Here is a 14,160-nt window from a genome sequence, read left to right as displayed (position 1 = left end):
GCTTTTGAGGATCATTTGGTCTACTTCACCTTGTCAGACAGGTCCTATTTAAGTTCTTTCTTGATTGAGAACAGGTGTGGCAGTAATCAGGTCTGGGTGTGGCTATAGAAATTGGACTCAGGTTTGATAAACCACAGTTAAGTTATGTTTTAACAGGGGGGGGCAATCACTTTTTCACACAGGGTCATGTAGGTTTGGATTGGTTTTTTTTCTCCCTTAATAATAAAAACCTTCATTTAAAAACTGCATTTTGTGTTTACTTGTGTTGTCTTTGACTAATATTTAAATTAGTTTGATGATCTGAAACATTTAAGTGTGAAAAACATGCAAAAAAATAAGAAATCAGGAAGGGGGCAAGCACTTTTTCACACCACTGTAACTATAATAACGCATTTCAAGTCAGGCATAAATTCCGTATTGAAACCTGTCATGATTGTATGGGTGTGGTGTATGGGTACTGCCTCTCCACCCCACATCCCTCCCTCCAAAATGTACCACCTACAAGTAAACTGTATTGTAGAAGGAGGGAGACTGGGCAAGGGGTTAAGAGGGATAAGGTCAGAGAGGGGTTAAGAGCTGAAAAATAGCAAGATGCAAACTCCACAAAGGAAGGGATTTGAACCGTGGACATTATGTTGTGAGGCAACAGCATTATCCATTGTGCCACCATATAGCTCATGTTATAAATCACTGTAAAAAGCTCCATGTATAAATCTCATGAAACTATGCAAGGAGGTATGAAATGAGACTAAAATGTGTATTAGCCATTAGGTCAGGGAATTCTTAATGTCCACCAATTCAATCCCCACATACGAATAGATGGAGACGTTTAGACTGATATAAGTTCATATTGCAATACATGTAATTTCTCTAATTTTGCTTATTCTTAATGCATACCATAAAAATGCCATCCAATGTAGTTTGAAGCCAATAAGAGTCAGTAGCCTACTTTAGGCTACTTTTAGTAGGGGTGGCCTGTAGCGTAGTGGTTAAGGTAAATGACTGGGACAGGCAAGGTTGGGGATTCAAATCCCAGTGTAGCCACAATAAGATACGCACAGCCCTTGAGCAAGGCCCTTAACCCTGCATTGCTCCAGGGGAAGATTGTCTCCTGCCTAGTCTAATCAATTGTATGTCGCTCTGGATAAGAGCATCTGCCAAATGCCAATGTAATAATGTACAATTCTGCATGTGTATTTCAAATACACATGATACCTTGTGTAAATAAGACAGCTTTGGAGTTGCTGCAGGTGTATTTATTCACTTTGAAGGAGGTAGGCTACTGACTCCTATGGGCTTCAAGGCTTTATGCTAAGCTAACATGCTACGCTAACATGGAATTTTAGTTCATTGGTGTTAATAACTTTTTCTTGGGTGTTTTTCATGGGTGATATGGGTGTTTGAAAACTTCTTTCATTAAATGAATTGAATAATTGTAAACAATATTGTGTTTTTGTGGGTGACATTGGCTCTGGTGGTAAGAGCAGTCGTAGGGCTGCCAGTTCGATCCCGCCCTGGGTGTGTCAAAGTGTCCCTGAGCAAGACACCTAACCCCAAAATGCTCCTGATGAGCTGGTTGGTGCCTTGCATGGCAGCAAATCGCCTTTGGTGTGTGAGTTTATGCATGAATGGGTAAATGAGAACTCTCAATTGTGCAGTGCTTTGGATAAAGGTGCAATATAAATGTCTACCATTCACCATTCTCAGTTTGCCTTTGTCCAATAGTGCAGTTTGTCCAAAGATCTGAAACCATTGAGTGTGACAAATATGCAACAGAGCAAGGGTGAAGAACCCCAGTACTGGAGGGCTGGTGTGTATGCAAGATTTTGCTGCCACCAGTTACCCTGACTCAATCAGCTAATTAGCCATATGCACCATGACCAATTCACTCGTAAAATAGACCACAATAAAGTGCTACAAGAACATCAGCTGCTGTCAATATCAGGGCATGTGGCTATAAATGACAGATCATGTAAATGATTGGGCTAATTTAATAATAAAGAGCAGAAGTTGCTCTGTAATCCAGAAACTGGTTTCTCCATCCCTGCAATAGAGGAAACATTTTCTAAACTATTTGCATACACATTCCAAAAAACTTTGCTGCTGTAACCTGAGTTACCCGGCATTTTGACTACAGCACTAACTGTTACATCCATGTCACTGCATGCAAACGATAAGAAGAGAGGTCTGGATACTCGGCCATGTGTTGTGTGCTGAGGAGAGTTTCTGACAGGAGGCAAATCTCTACCTCCCCCGACCAGGAGAGTTTAGTTTGTTTTTGTGTTCAGAGCATACATCCATGACGTTCCCTTCCTCTCCATGTTGGAGGATGTAACAACCTTGGCCAAGTACAACTTCTGGATTTGCTGAGGGAGATGAAAACTGACCTGACTAAACTGCATGGTTTTCAAAAATTAAGATACACCATGAATTATGAAAAGGTGAAAAAGTTTGATGGGTGAACAGTGCAATTTAGCTGTTTGTTTGGTGGCTGTGGGATGATCAATTAGGCACCCTGAGACTACGTTTCTTGCAGGTTTTGTCTGTCTGCATCAAGGACCCACGATTGATAGTGAATCTTGTCAGAACGACTACGGCAGGCTAACGATCTTCAAGCGATCAACACCAAACAACATGGTCTACAGCGGCAAAATGCGCCCAAAAGCTGAAGTTAGCTGCTCCCCAGTTAATCAACCGCTGGGAGAATGACGGTTAAACATGCACAAGGGTATTCCTCTTTGGAATAACCAATGAAGGAATTTTAATAATTTGGATGGATTCGTTTTATAGCCTAATTTGTTTCCTTTCTCCCTCCATAATATTATGTGTCTGTAAAGACCTTTGTAACATTTTTTTAAGGTGCTAAATAAGCATTGTTATTTTTATTATTTTATTTAAATGTATGTTTTTTCTATTATTATTATACGAAAGTTGGTATGAAATCATAAAACTGACAGAACTATATCAAGTTCATAGCTATATTACTCTGTCGTCATACCCCATCTAGTGTGGAGCATGAGCAAGTATTTCAGTCTAAATGCTTCGATATATTTGTTACAGTAAGCCTACTCTCAGAAAGAAAATGTTATGAATATACATTAATATAGTTAATTATGTTGACGTAAGTCCATGTTTATGTTAATAAAACCCAAAATTGGCTGAAATGAAAGTCCCAATGAGTTTTTATACTGATGTTTATAAAAACATGAGTTTCTACTGATGTACTTTCACTGTGAATTGTATTTGTCCGTGTGAAAAATTTCCCGCATTCCGTCAAATTACAGACCTTTATCCAAATCATCCCATACATTTGTTTTGTTTCAAATGTGTCAATCGTTTGTATTTACAATAATTCAGTAATGGATTAACAGATTAACAGAACAATAGCATGGAATGTTAAGAATCCCCAGTTTTGAACACCCTTTTCTAAAAGTGTTTTACTAAATAGGTAAAATTTTCCACATTCAAAATATTATAAGCGTATTTTATCTTTGATGCTAATGTAGTACAAAACACTATATATGCATATATATGCAGTGAACGATGATATTATGCAATCTGCAAACCTTAAACGAATAGTATAGCCCAAACTTGTGTTTGCTAAACGATTTGCGTTGTGTGTTTGTAAAAGGTGAATCATCAATTCGGTTACGGAATCGCGCGTAAAACGGCCCCATCCATTTATTGGTTAGCTATCGTATCTCTGATATTTATGCATTCGAAATGTTAAAATGTTCTCGAAAACGTAATCTAATTTTTCCAACTATTTTCCCTAGAATAACCCCAGTCGCTCTAGCGATAGAATAGTTGAAGGGGAATGGACACAGGTGAGAAAAGCAACTGCAAGATTTTCCCCAAATTGATACAAAAATCGTAGGTTTAACTCATATCATTAACTATTTTAACGACAATATCTGGTGTAATTTAGAGCTTTCTGTGTTTCTAGAGAAAAAACATTTGCTTATCTACAGAGATTTGTCTGACAACCAATAAATTGTGCCTGAAGGGGCAGTTTAGAAACATATAAAACATGCATTTGTGCAGATGTTTTGCCTTGACAGTAACAGGTATACTGAAGATTTTACTAGAATTGGGATTCAGTTCAAGCTATAAATGGGACAAATATGTAAGTTTGTTGAACGAGCGTGACAAAACCGCTTATTTGGCATTTGCTTGTTTTGGCTGTAGTAAATACACTGTAAAAACTGAGACTTGGGTTAATTAATATTTAATGAATAAATTATAGTGAGCTATACATAATAAAAAAGGGTATGTGCAGTTTGGAATCGCATTGAGTGGAATTCAACCATTTTTTAAAAATAATTTATTAATTGCATTTTACTCAGTTTTGTGTGAATAAAATTGTCAATCAATTAGTAGCGTTTAATTGTATTTCATCAGGAAAGTCAAAGATACTGAAAATTGGTCAATTTTACTCATTGGGAGATTGTTGTTTTTAGTCACCTAGTTACACTTCCGCCCAAAGCATTTCGCGCCACATGGATGGACATCATCATACCGCACACAGTGTTTTCCCGAAGGTAAGACCCGTTTCATTATTGTTGGTCAACGAACAAATTAAGTTGCAATTGTAGCCTATTATCTAGCCAACTGCAAGTTCTTAAGCCAAATAGGCCTATGCCAATTTTGCTGATTCAGTTAGTCTGTCTTGTCTTTGTTCCTACTTAAAGCATAGCAAGGACTAAACAGTGTCTGGCCGAAATATAGCAATTTCATGTGATTTTTCCAAGTGTAACGTTAATAACGTATGCCTACCGTATGTAGCCATGCCGCCTCTAAGCTTTTACCAATTTCCCTTGCCTCAACCGAAGCTTCCACCGCTCACTTTACAAGCTATAGACTACCTAGCTAGCAAATAGGTTAGCCTAGTTGATCTTAGAGACCGCTTTTCTGCACAAATGTAGGAGTAAACATTCTTACTCTCAGAGGTGAGTAATTGCTAGTTAGGCTACAGTCACAGAAGGGTAGCCGCTTCGGGAGATCAGTTTTGCGTTGCGACAGTTTAAAACAATTAACATGCGTGGTTTCATGTTATCTTTGTAATATTTTTTTTACATTAGCCTACTGTTTTTGTTTTTTTAATGGACAGTCTGTTATTGTCTTTTCTGCACACTCTGGTGTTGTTGTGCTAATCCCAACTTTATTAAGGCTCTGTCAGCCACGTAGGCTACAAGACGGTTTCATGTTGCTGTTCCCAGTAGCCTACAATAGGCTACGGCCAGGAGATCTTTCCAGTTTTTCACTCCCAGGTACTGACTGCAGCTCATGCTTTCAGACTGAGCTGCCTGTGAAAGCTGGTTTGAGGTCAGTATGGCTAGACTGATAGTGAGAGGCGTTTGCTTGCGATTACACTGAAATACTGTAGCCTAAACTACATCATTTTAGTATGTCATGCTCAGTGTCCAAATGCTACAACATATTGTTCTATGTCTAAATTAATGATTTGCCTCAAGGTTTCAACCACTGGAAAAAAGGGAAAGGACCAGAAGTCTGCAAAGAGTGCAAAAAAGCCTAGAAAGGCAGAGGTTAACTACCTCCCCCCTTACCCGACAGGAGAGAATGAAGAAAGTCAAGAACAAGAGAGGATTCAGCTGCTTACTGAAGTAAGCAAAAGGGACAACAACAAAGTGATAAAAGAAAAAAAACATTTGCACACAGAAGAAATGAAATTGTCAAACAGTCACCCAGCATAGAGGACATCAAAGCCAGATGGCCCGCTCTATTTGAGGCATCTCAAGTGAGTTACGAATGCATGCTAATTAGAAATATTCCTAATCCATTGTGAAGGACTACACCGGTGGTTTTGCATATTTGAAACAAAATGTGTGTTATGTTACTATTTTCTAAATCATATTTGCCAGATCAAATTCCAGAACCAGTATAAGGTTATTTCATGCTTTTGTAAGAACTATTATGTACTATGTACTATTATGTATTATGTACACTAGTGTAGTTATCTTTCAGATCCAGGATGAGTTTTACAGAATCACAATGGTGCACCTTGAATCAAAGTTCATGTCCAAGCTAGATGAATGCACCCCCAGGCTTCTGAATCTCTTCCACGCCAAGGGTGGAACTATGGGGTTGAGTTTGCAGGCCATTCTACTCAAGGTATCCTTCAATGAGTTACTGTATGTTCCCTAATATTTTATTTTAGGAAGGGTTAGGAATGGGTTGGAATATAATTCGCGTATTACTTACATTTACAAGAAGCAATGCTAGCCTGTAATTCAGGCTCATGTGCTATGCACTATTGCTTTGCTGGGAACAATGACTTCCTGGAGCCATAGTTGGTAACCTCAGTAATGACAGGAAGTGTTTCAATAGACTGGTCCCTGAAACAGCACATCAAGGGCCCTTGATGGGGTTTCATATAACAGTAAAAGAAGACACCTAAAAATGTAATCTTTAAAAAGTTTTAGGTCAGTCGACAGTTTTTACCCTGTGAATAATGCTTCTTTTTGTCATTTCAGGCTCCAACCAATCCTAACAGTAACTTGACCAGAGATGTTGTCATTCGGTGTTTGATAGTGTACCTTGAGGAATCTTTAGATCATGTCCTAAAACGGTATGATGTAAGTTGAAGTACATATTAAAATATGAAGGTGATTGCTCTGTCATCGCTCTATATACTGTATTTCTCCCAATAATTCTTGGCAAGCTACTGATGTTTGCAGTTTTGCACTTCTATATTTATGTCTCTTTCTAATTTGGCTCTAAAAGTTCCTAGCTAAGGATTTCTTTCTAAGAGCTATTCAAACAGCAGTCAGGAGCCACTTTTACAGAGACCTTATTCTAAAATAAGCAGAGGAGCAGAGTTGATCCAGTTGCTGTGGATGACTTCTGGCTCCAGGAATGAGTTTACAGTGCCATATAGAGATGGGCTGATAGGTGACCAGTCTGTCTTTGTGAATGTAGAATAAAATACTTGTCAATACACAAGTGCCAGGGAGAAACAAATGTATATAGCAATGGATAGATTTAATAAAAAATAAAAAAAAATTACAAATATTTAAAACTGTCACTCAGAGACTAATAGGTCAGACTATTATATTAGCTGACGTTGAATTATTTTGATATGTTGGTGACCAAAACACTGATGTAAATGGGTTATATTAGGTGCAGCAACTGTAACAGTTCCAGGTTTTCTTTTCAAAAGAGTTAGAAGCAAATTGGGAGATGTTCAATTAGGACCTTATCCTTTGGTTTAACAGTCGTAAATACACAATGTGCTTGCTATTTCAGGATGCTGATGAAGACAGTGTGTCACAGGACCTTACTGTACAAAGGATGAAAATCTACAGCATCAAGACGAATACATCAGATTGTCCAGACGACGTTGGTATCGTGGTAGAGGGCATGAAAGTTCTGGCTGCTCTGGGTAACTTTCCAAGGGCTTGCTCCATGCTCCTTGGTTTGACATATGCAGTAAATGTGGCCAATCCCAAGGAGCTCAGATATACGTTTGAAGTTTTCCAGAAATTCCTCCTCGAGCTGGACTGTTCAAAGCTGTCCCCAAAAGTGAACAGCCTCAAGAACAAAACTGCTAGCTTAGGAAAATGGGCCCTTGCAAAATGAAAAGGAATTGTTACGTCTCTGTCAACTGTTACATGGTTACCTTCAAATGCTTGAGTTGTTTGCAAGCGGTTGGTCAGAAATACCAATGAACCATACTAATTTTAAGGGAAGTGGCATCATCTTTTTTGTTAACTTAATATTGGCAGAGGCAACTATTCTTGTACTATTCTTTGACTGTGTTCGACAGGGATGCAAATTGGACATGATTTATTCAAAGAATTTCAGTTTACACAAATGAATAATGTGATTGTTGAAGTAGTTAAAAAAGTGAATCCAATTCTATCTGCTCCAAATACTTTTTACATTTAAAAAAATGTGGGTAAACCTGTGTGACAAAGTTACACAAATAAATGTTTACCAGCTGCTATTTTCATGGTGATCTGTTGACATGACTTAAGGAGACTTTGGCATTATAAGAAGGTATGATATTGAGTGGTTTAGAAGGCGTAGACAAGGCGCTAAACTATGATTTAATATAATTAATTTTATTTAATGAATGCAAATAACCTTCATCCAGACATTTAGTAATCCATCCATCCATTATCTGAACCCACTTATCCTGATCAGGGTCGCAGGGGGGCTGGAGCCTATCCCAGCATGCATTGGGCGAAAGGCAGGAATACACCCTGGACAGGTCGCCAGTCCATCACAGGGCACACACACCATTCACGCACACACTCATGCCTACGGGCAATTTAGACTCTCCAATCGGCCTAACCTGCATGTCTTTGGACTGTGGGAGGAAACCGGAGTACCACGCAGACACGGGGAGAACATGCAAACTCCGCACAGAGAGGGCCGACGGGGATTCGAACCCAGGACCTCCTTGCTGTGAGGCGGCAGTGCTACCCACTGCACCATCCGTGCCGCCTCATTTAGTAATCTTACACCAAATTCCAACAGATACTTAGTAAATATAAATCACTTTTGCTCAAATAATTAATAAATATAAATTAGTTTGGCCCAGATATGTAGTAAATCTAAATTAATTTTGCACAGATACTTAGTAAATGTAATTCAGTTTTCCTTGGAGATTTATTTGGATTTACTAAATATGCAATGCAATATGCAATACTTCAATTATATCACGTGTCACTTTGTTGCCACAATTTTACCAAAGTAACCATTGGTAACATTTTTTACAGTGTAAGCAGCGATAACAACAACTTAAATAAATTATATTTAATAAGAATGACTGTGATGGGGCGAAAGTGCTCGTTCTTAGCAACAGATTTCCATCGTCCAAAATGTCAATGACTAAACGGATATACAAGCAGATGGTTTGGAACGTTGTTGAAGTTGAAAAAGTGAAAATCAGTTTTCAATTGAAATACTATGTTTATTTGTTATGAATGCCACTTGGAGTGTAGGTTTCAGCTAATCAGAATATGTAGCGAATAGTCTTTGAGCGTCGGACATGTGCCTCGGTTCATGAAAAGCATTCTAAAGTGTTGAACGTGCATGACCCAACCTCTTATTGGGCCGCCTTATGGCTGTAGAATGGCGATAACAACGACAAGAAAGAAAACTTTGAGAAAATACATTTATTAAGAGCAACTCGGTACAAATACAGCAAGAAAAACGAAATAATTTCACGAAAGAACAATGGTGTTGGCGAAAGTGCTCGTTCTCAGCAACAGTTTTTCATAGTCCAAAGTGTCACTGACTAAAATGATATGCATTGAATGGATAATGGAGATGGTTAGGAACGTTGAAGTTTAGGACACGGCGAAACTGAGAGACAGCGACTTTTCTTGGCAGCATGGTGTCAGGGAAGTCAGGACACATGCGCATTATCTTTGTGGGTTTGAATGTCCGGTGACATTCGGGGAGCCTCCGGATCGCCTGAGTCGAATATGAGTTATAGCAGTTGGAGAGCGCAGCATTTTCGTTCTCATACACGTGCCCTCGAAGTTCACTTCTGCATTCTCTTGTCCAGATGTCGTCTTCTAGACCACTCTTCCTTTTCATTCCATATCCCGTCAGTATGGGTTTCAAATCTTGGTTTCGCCCGTGCAAATTACTTGGCAACACGTACAGCATGCTTGATTTTGGCCGTGACCCAGAGCATGCGTCTTTCTTCAAAATTGACTCAATGGAAAATGGACCACTGAACTTAGTTACGGGTCCCTTCTGAATTGCGGACGCACTTGGGGGGTTGTGGGTCGTGTACAGGTCTTTACTGGCATCAGGGTCCTTGTTGAGTCTGGATGCCAAGTCAGGGAAGGTGTCCAGCATCCCCTTGAAGTGGCGTCGCAGCATTTTGAGAGTGATACGGGTTTCATCAACTTTCCAGAAATTCCTCTTTGAGTTTGGATACTCGGGGTGCACCGGAACCTACAAAACAAATGCTTCGATTAGCCTATATAAATATGGGGAATGAAACAAAACAAAAAATAAATAAATTAGAATAAATTGTGTAAACAGCATGGATACTAACCTTCACGAAACAGTCGTTGGATGACAAGCAGACTCTTATGTTATTTACAAGACCCCTCCTTTCACCTGAGACGAAGGGCTCCAAGTTGTCCATTATCTGTAGGAAGAAGATAATGTGTTGGGAAAAGTCACACCTCAAGATAGCCAAAGCCTGGTTTTCGACAGTTTACCAAGAGCTATCCGACAAAATTGCTGGAACAGTTTAACGGAAATGGTTGCCTAGTATGATATTAGTCTTACCTGGCAGAAGGATAGTCTTTTATTTTCAGACTTTTGAATGACGCATGCAATCAGTCCCAAGTATGTACTGTGGCTTTTGGCATATCGCTGATATTTCCTCCTTTGCAATCCGCTGGGTGGCGCTTGGTACCACAAGCGAGTCTTCTGGAGGTTAATACCGGGCGCGTTATTCATCTCTTCAGGGATGGAACTGGACGCCACTGGTTTACTGGGAGAGGTGCAGTTTATTGTCGTGTCACTGAATAGGTGGATCTGGAATGATGCAGTCCAAGATCCTCTCCCATTTATACGCTGCGAGAACAATGGGGAAAGCTGAAGACGTGCATTCCTATAGGGAATTGGCCTCTCCGTACAGTTAATAGGTGTTAAGTGTTGTTGTTGAGGCGGTCCACTGAGTGTGGAATGTTGACCCCTTAGAATGAATTGATCAGGTATTTTCCTTTACCCAAATGTGGTTGAATGCAGTAATGGAATTTTCAGTTTCTTTTTTCTACACGTGTGTATATACACATCCCCTACACTAATTCAAAGTAATATGGCGTGGACACGTGCACTGTACAGTGTTTTAACTGGGTCCTGCATGTTGTAAAATAAGTACAGATCTAGGTTGCTATACTTCAGGCTGGCCATTGCCGCATTTGTTTTTATAATTTGTAAAACACAATTCAAATTAATGTTAGCTGCTACTCATGAGAAAAATTGGAAAACGTAATCATTTTTAAAAAAAAATAGAATACTTCTCAGGAATACATTTAGATTAGTGCAGGAATACGCGGAAGAACCGATCATGAATCATGAATAATCAGACATTGTGGGGTTGTGGGGATTATTTCATACTTATTCGATGACACGTAGATAAAAGTCCACATTTTAAAATGGATTTATGTTGTGGACTTATGTTAATAAAACAATAGTTTTGATACTGTCGTTTCTACTGAGGTACTTGCGCATGGAATTCCTCCGTGTGCAATTTCCCGCATTTCATCAAATTCCAGAGCTTCAGCCCAATCATCACATTTGTTCATTCATGTTGTATTTCAAATGTGTCAATCGTTTGTATTTACAACAATTCAGCAATGGATTAACAGATTAACAGAACAAAACCATGGAATGTTAAGAATCTCCAGTTTTGATCATCTCTTAGTGAAATTAACATGGCCATTTAGTTCAGTCATGACTATATTCCTTGTTTTGCTAAATATGTAAACTTCACCTCCCACGAAATATAATACGCGTATTTCATCTTATGTAGGGCATATGGTCCAAATGAAGTAAAAACACTATATATATATATATATATATATATATATATATATATATATATATATATATATATATATACATATATAGTGAACAATTACGTGCGCTTTCTGCAATTCTGCAATCGTTAAATGAGTAGTGGGAATTTGCACAGCATATATCTCCTAGGAAACAACCATTTCATAATATATTTATTCCTGTCCTTTCTAATTCACTGTTTTATCTGTTATGGTCCTAAGTATACAGTACATTATTTTATTTTAACTCTGATCATGCAACCTGGGCTTTTAGCAAGATATGAAAACTGTGAAATATAACAAACCATATATAATGTTTTTAGTTCAATCAGGTAAAAATAGATGTGTGTCAAGAAGGCGAAACAAATTTGCTGCGTGCATCTTAATCAGAGAATTCGCGCTTCGCTGCTGCAGCTGAGAAGAGGACTGACCACAACTTTTACAAGCCATAAAATATTGAATAGCAAAATTTTGTTATTGCTAAATGATTTGCCTTTGTAAAAGGTTACTGAACAATTCGGTTATGTAATCGCGGGCAAAAAAACCACAGGTGGGGGAATTAACCGTGGAGGGGAAAATGGAGGCAATAAAATTATTTTTTAAATGGCATTAGGCAGATGCTCTTATACAGAGCGACCTACAGTTGATTAGACTAAGCAGGATTTTGCATCCGTGATGCGTAAAACATCCTATTATTTCTATGCGTTTATATTGGGCGTCAGTCGTCCTTTTTGGAATAGCCTGTGAATTCCCTCTACTCATTTATGGATTCTTTGAGAAATTATTCTGATTAAAGCGCGCATAACCTCCATACTACTAATAATGACAACAAACGTAGTAAAACATATGATGTTGTACTACGTTAATACCAGACACTCTACATGTAAAGATAAAATACGCTTATTATATTGGTTACCTTGAATTAGTGCAGGGGATATTCATGTGTATATACACACATATATCAAAAATATATAGAAAAGAGAAATTGAAATATTCACGACTGCATTCGACCATGTCTGGGTAAAGGAAAATACCTGCTCAATTAATAGCAATAGGTGAACATTCTACATTCACTGGACATTTAACACCTATTATCTGTGCGAAGAGGCCACATTCCTTCAGGAATGCACAGCTTCTGCTTTGCCTATTGTTCTGAAAGAGTATATATGGGAGAGGATCTTGGACTGTATCATTCCAGATCCATCTATTCAGTGACACAGGTAGAAACTGCTGTTCTACCAGTTGTGTCCAGTGCCATCCTCGAAGAAATGAACAACGCGGCTGATATCACCCCCGAGAGGACTCGCTTGTGCTACCAAGCGCCACCCAGCGGATTGCAAAGGAGGAAATATCAGCGATATGCAAAAGGCCACAGTACATACTTGGGACTGATTGCATGCGTCATTCAAAAGTCTCCAAATAAAAGACTATCCTTCTGCCAGGTAAGACTAATATCATACAAGATAACAATTTCTGTAAAACTGTTCCGCATATGTGGTCGATTAGTTATTGATAAACTGTAGAAAATTACGTTTTGGCTATGTTGACATGTGACTTGTTTTAAAAAAATATGATCTTCTTCTTACAGATAATGGACAGCTTGGAGCCCTTCCTCTCAGGTGACAGAAGGGGTCTTGTAAACAACATAAGAGTCTGCTTGTCATCCAACGACTGTTTCGTGAAGGTCAGTATCCGCGCTTTTTACGAAATTTCACCTTAAATCCATGTATTCTATTATTCGTCAATGTTTCGTTTAATTGCCCAGATTTGCAATTTATCTAATCCAAACATTTGCCTTGTAGGTCCCGGTGCACCCTGAGTATCCAAAGTCAAAGAAGAATTTCTGGAAAGTTGATGAAACCCGTATCACTCTCAAAATGCTGCTACGCCACTTCAAGGGGATGCTGGACACCTTCCCTGACCTGGCATCCAGACTCAACAAGAACGCTGATGCCAGTAAAGACGTGTACACGACCTACAACCCCCCAAGTGCGTCCGCAATCCAGAAGGGACCCGTAACTAAGTTCAGCGGTCCATTTTCCATTGAGTCTATTTTGAAGAAAGACGCATGCTCTGGGCCACGGCCAAAATCAAGCGTGCTGTACGTGTTGCTAAGCTCTTTGGACGCACACAACCAAGATTTGAAACCCACACGGACGGGAATTGGAATGAAAAGGAAGAGTGGCATGGAAGACAGCATCTGTGGACCAGTAGACAGCAGAAGTGAATTTCGAGGGTGCGTGTATGAGAACACAAATGCCGCGCTCTCCAACCACTATAACTCATATTCGACTGAGGAGATCCGGAGGCTCCCCGAATGTCAGCAGACATTCAGACCCACCAAGAGAATGCGCATGTGTCCTGACTTGCCTGACACAATGTTACCAAGAAAAGTCGCTGCCTCTCAGTTTCACCGCGTCCTAAACTTCAACGCTCCTAACCATCTCCTTTATCCATTCAATGTATATCATTTTAGTCAGTGACACTTTGGACTATGAAAAGCCGTTGCTGAGAACGAGCACTTTTGCCAACACCATTGTTCTTTCGTGAAATTATTTCGTTTTGCTTGCTGTATTTGTACCGAGTTGCTCTTAATAAATGTATT

At 39.1% G+C, this 14,160-nt stretch overlaps 1 protein-coding gene across 9 annotated transcripts; it reads left to right on the top strand.

The window, feature by feature from the left end:
* The first annotated feature begins 4,458 nt into the window (after window positions 1-4,458).
* LOC133137980 (uncharacterized) lies at window positions 4,459-13,231 on the top strand. Of its 9 annotated transcripts, none has more exons than XR_009709650.1 (5): window positions 4,459-4,541; window positions 5,475-5,758; window positions 5,986-6,132; window positions 6,495-6,589; window positions 7,267-7,795. XR_009709650.1 is itself a non-coding variant. In XM_061256416.1 (5 exons), the coding sequence occupies exons 3-5, from the start codon at window positions 6,013-6,015 to the stop codon at window positions 7,597-7,599; spliced, it is 555 nt and encodes a 184-aa protein (XP_061112400.1). In that variant the 5' UTR covers window positions 4,459-4,541; window positions 5,575-5,758; window positions 5,986-6,012; the 3' UTR covers window positions 7,600-7,795. The 9 variants fall into 9 exon arrangements, 6 of the variants coding, with proteins under 6 accessions (XP_061112400.1, XP_061112397.1, XP_061112401.1 ...); XM_061256416.1 differs by having other exon boundaries at window positions 5,575-5,758; window positions 6,495-6,596; XM_061256413.1 differs by having other exon boundaries at window positions 6,495-6,596.
* The last annotated feature ends 929 nt before the right edge of the window (window positions 13,232-14,160 follow it).

The sequence above is a fragment of the Conger conger genome, chromosome 9 (genome assembly GCF_963514075.1).
Source record: "Conger conger chromosome 9, fConCon1.1, whole genome shotgun sequence".
Taxonomy (NCBI): Eukaryota; Metazoa; Chordata; class Actinopteri; order Anguilliformes; family Congridae; genus Conger; species Conger conger.
This window is presented reverse-complemented; position numbering and strand designations above follow the sequence as displayed.

Coding starts and splice junctions, on each gene's coding strand:
- LOC133137980 (XM_061256412.1), top strand. CDS start 4,500: ATGGATGGACATCATCATACCGCACACAGTGTTTTCCCGAAG. Junction 5,625..6,494: donor GGATTCAGCTGCTTACTGAA/GTAAGCAAAAGG, acceptor TTGTCATTTCAG/GCTCCAACCAATCCTAACAG. Junction 6,597..7,266: donor ATGTCCTAAAACGGTATGAT/GTAAGTTGAAGT, acceptor TTGCTATTTCAG/GATGCTGATGAAGACAGTGT.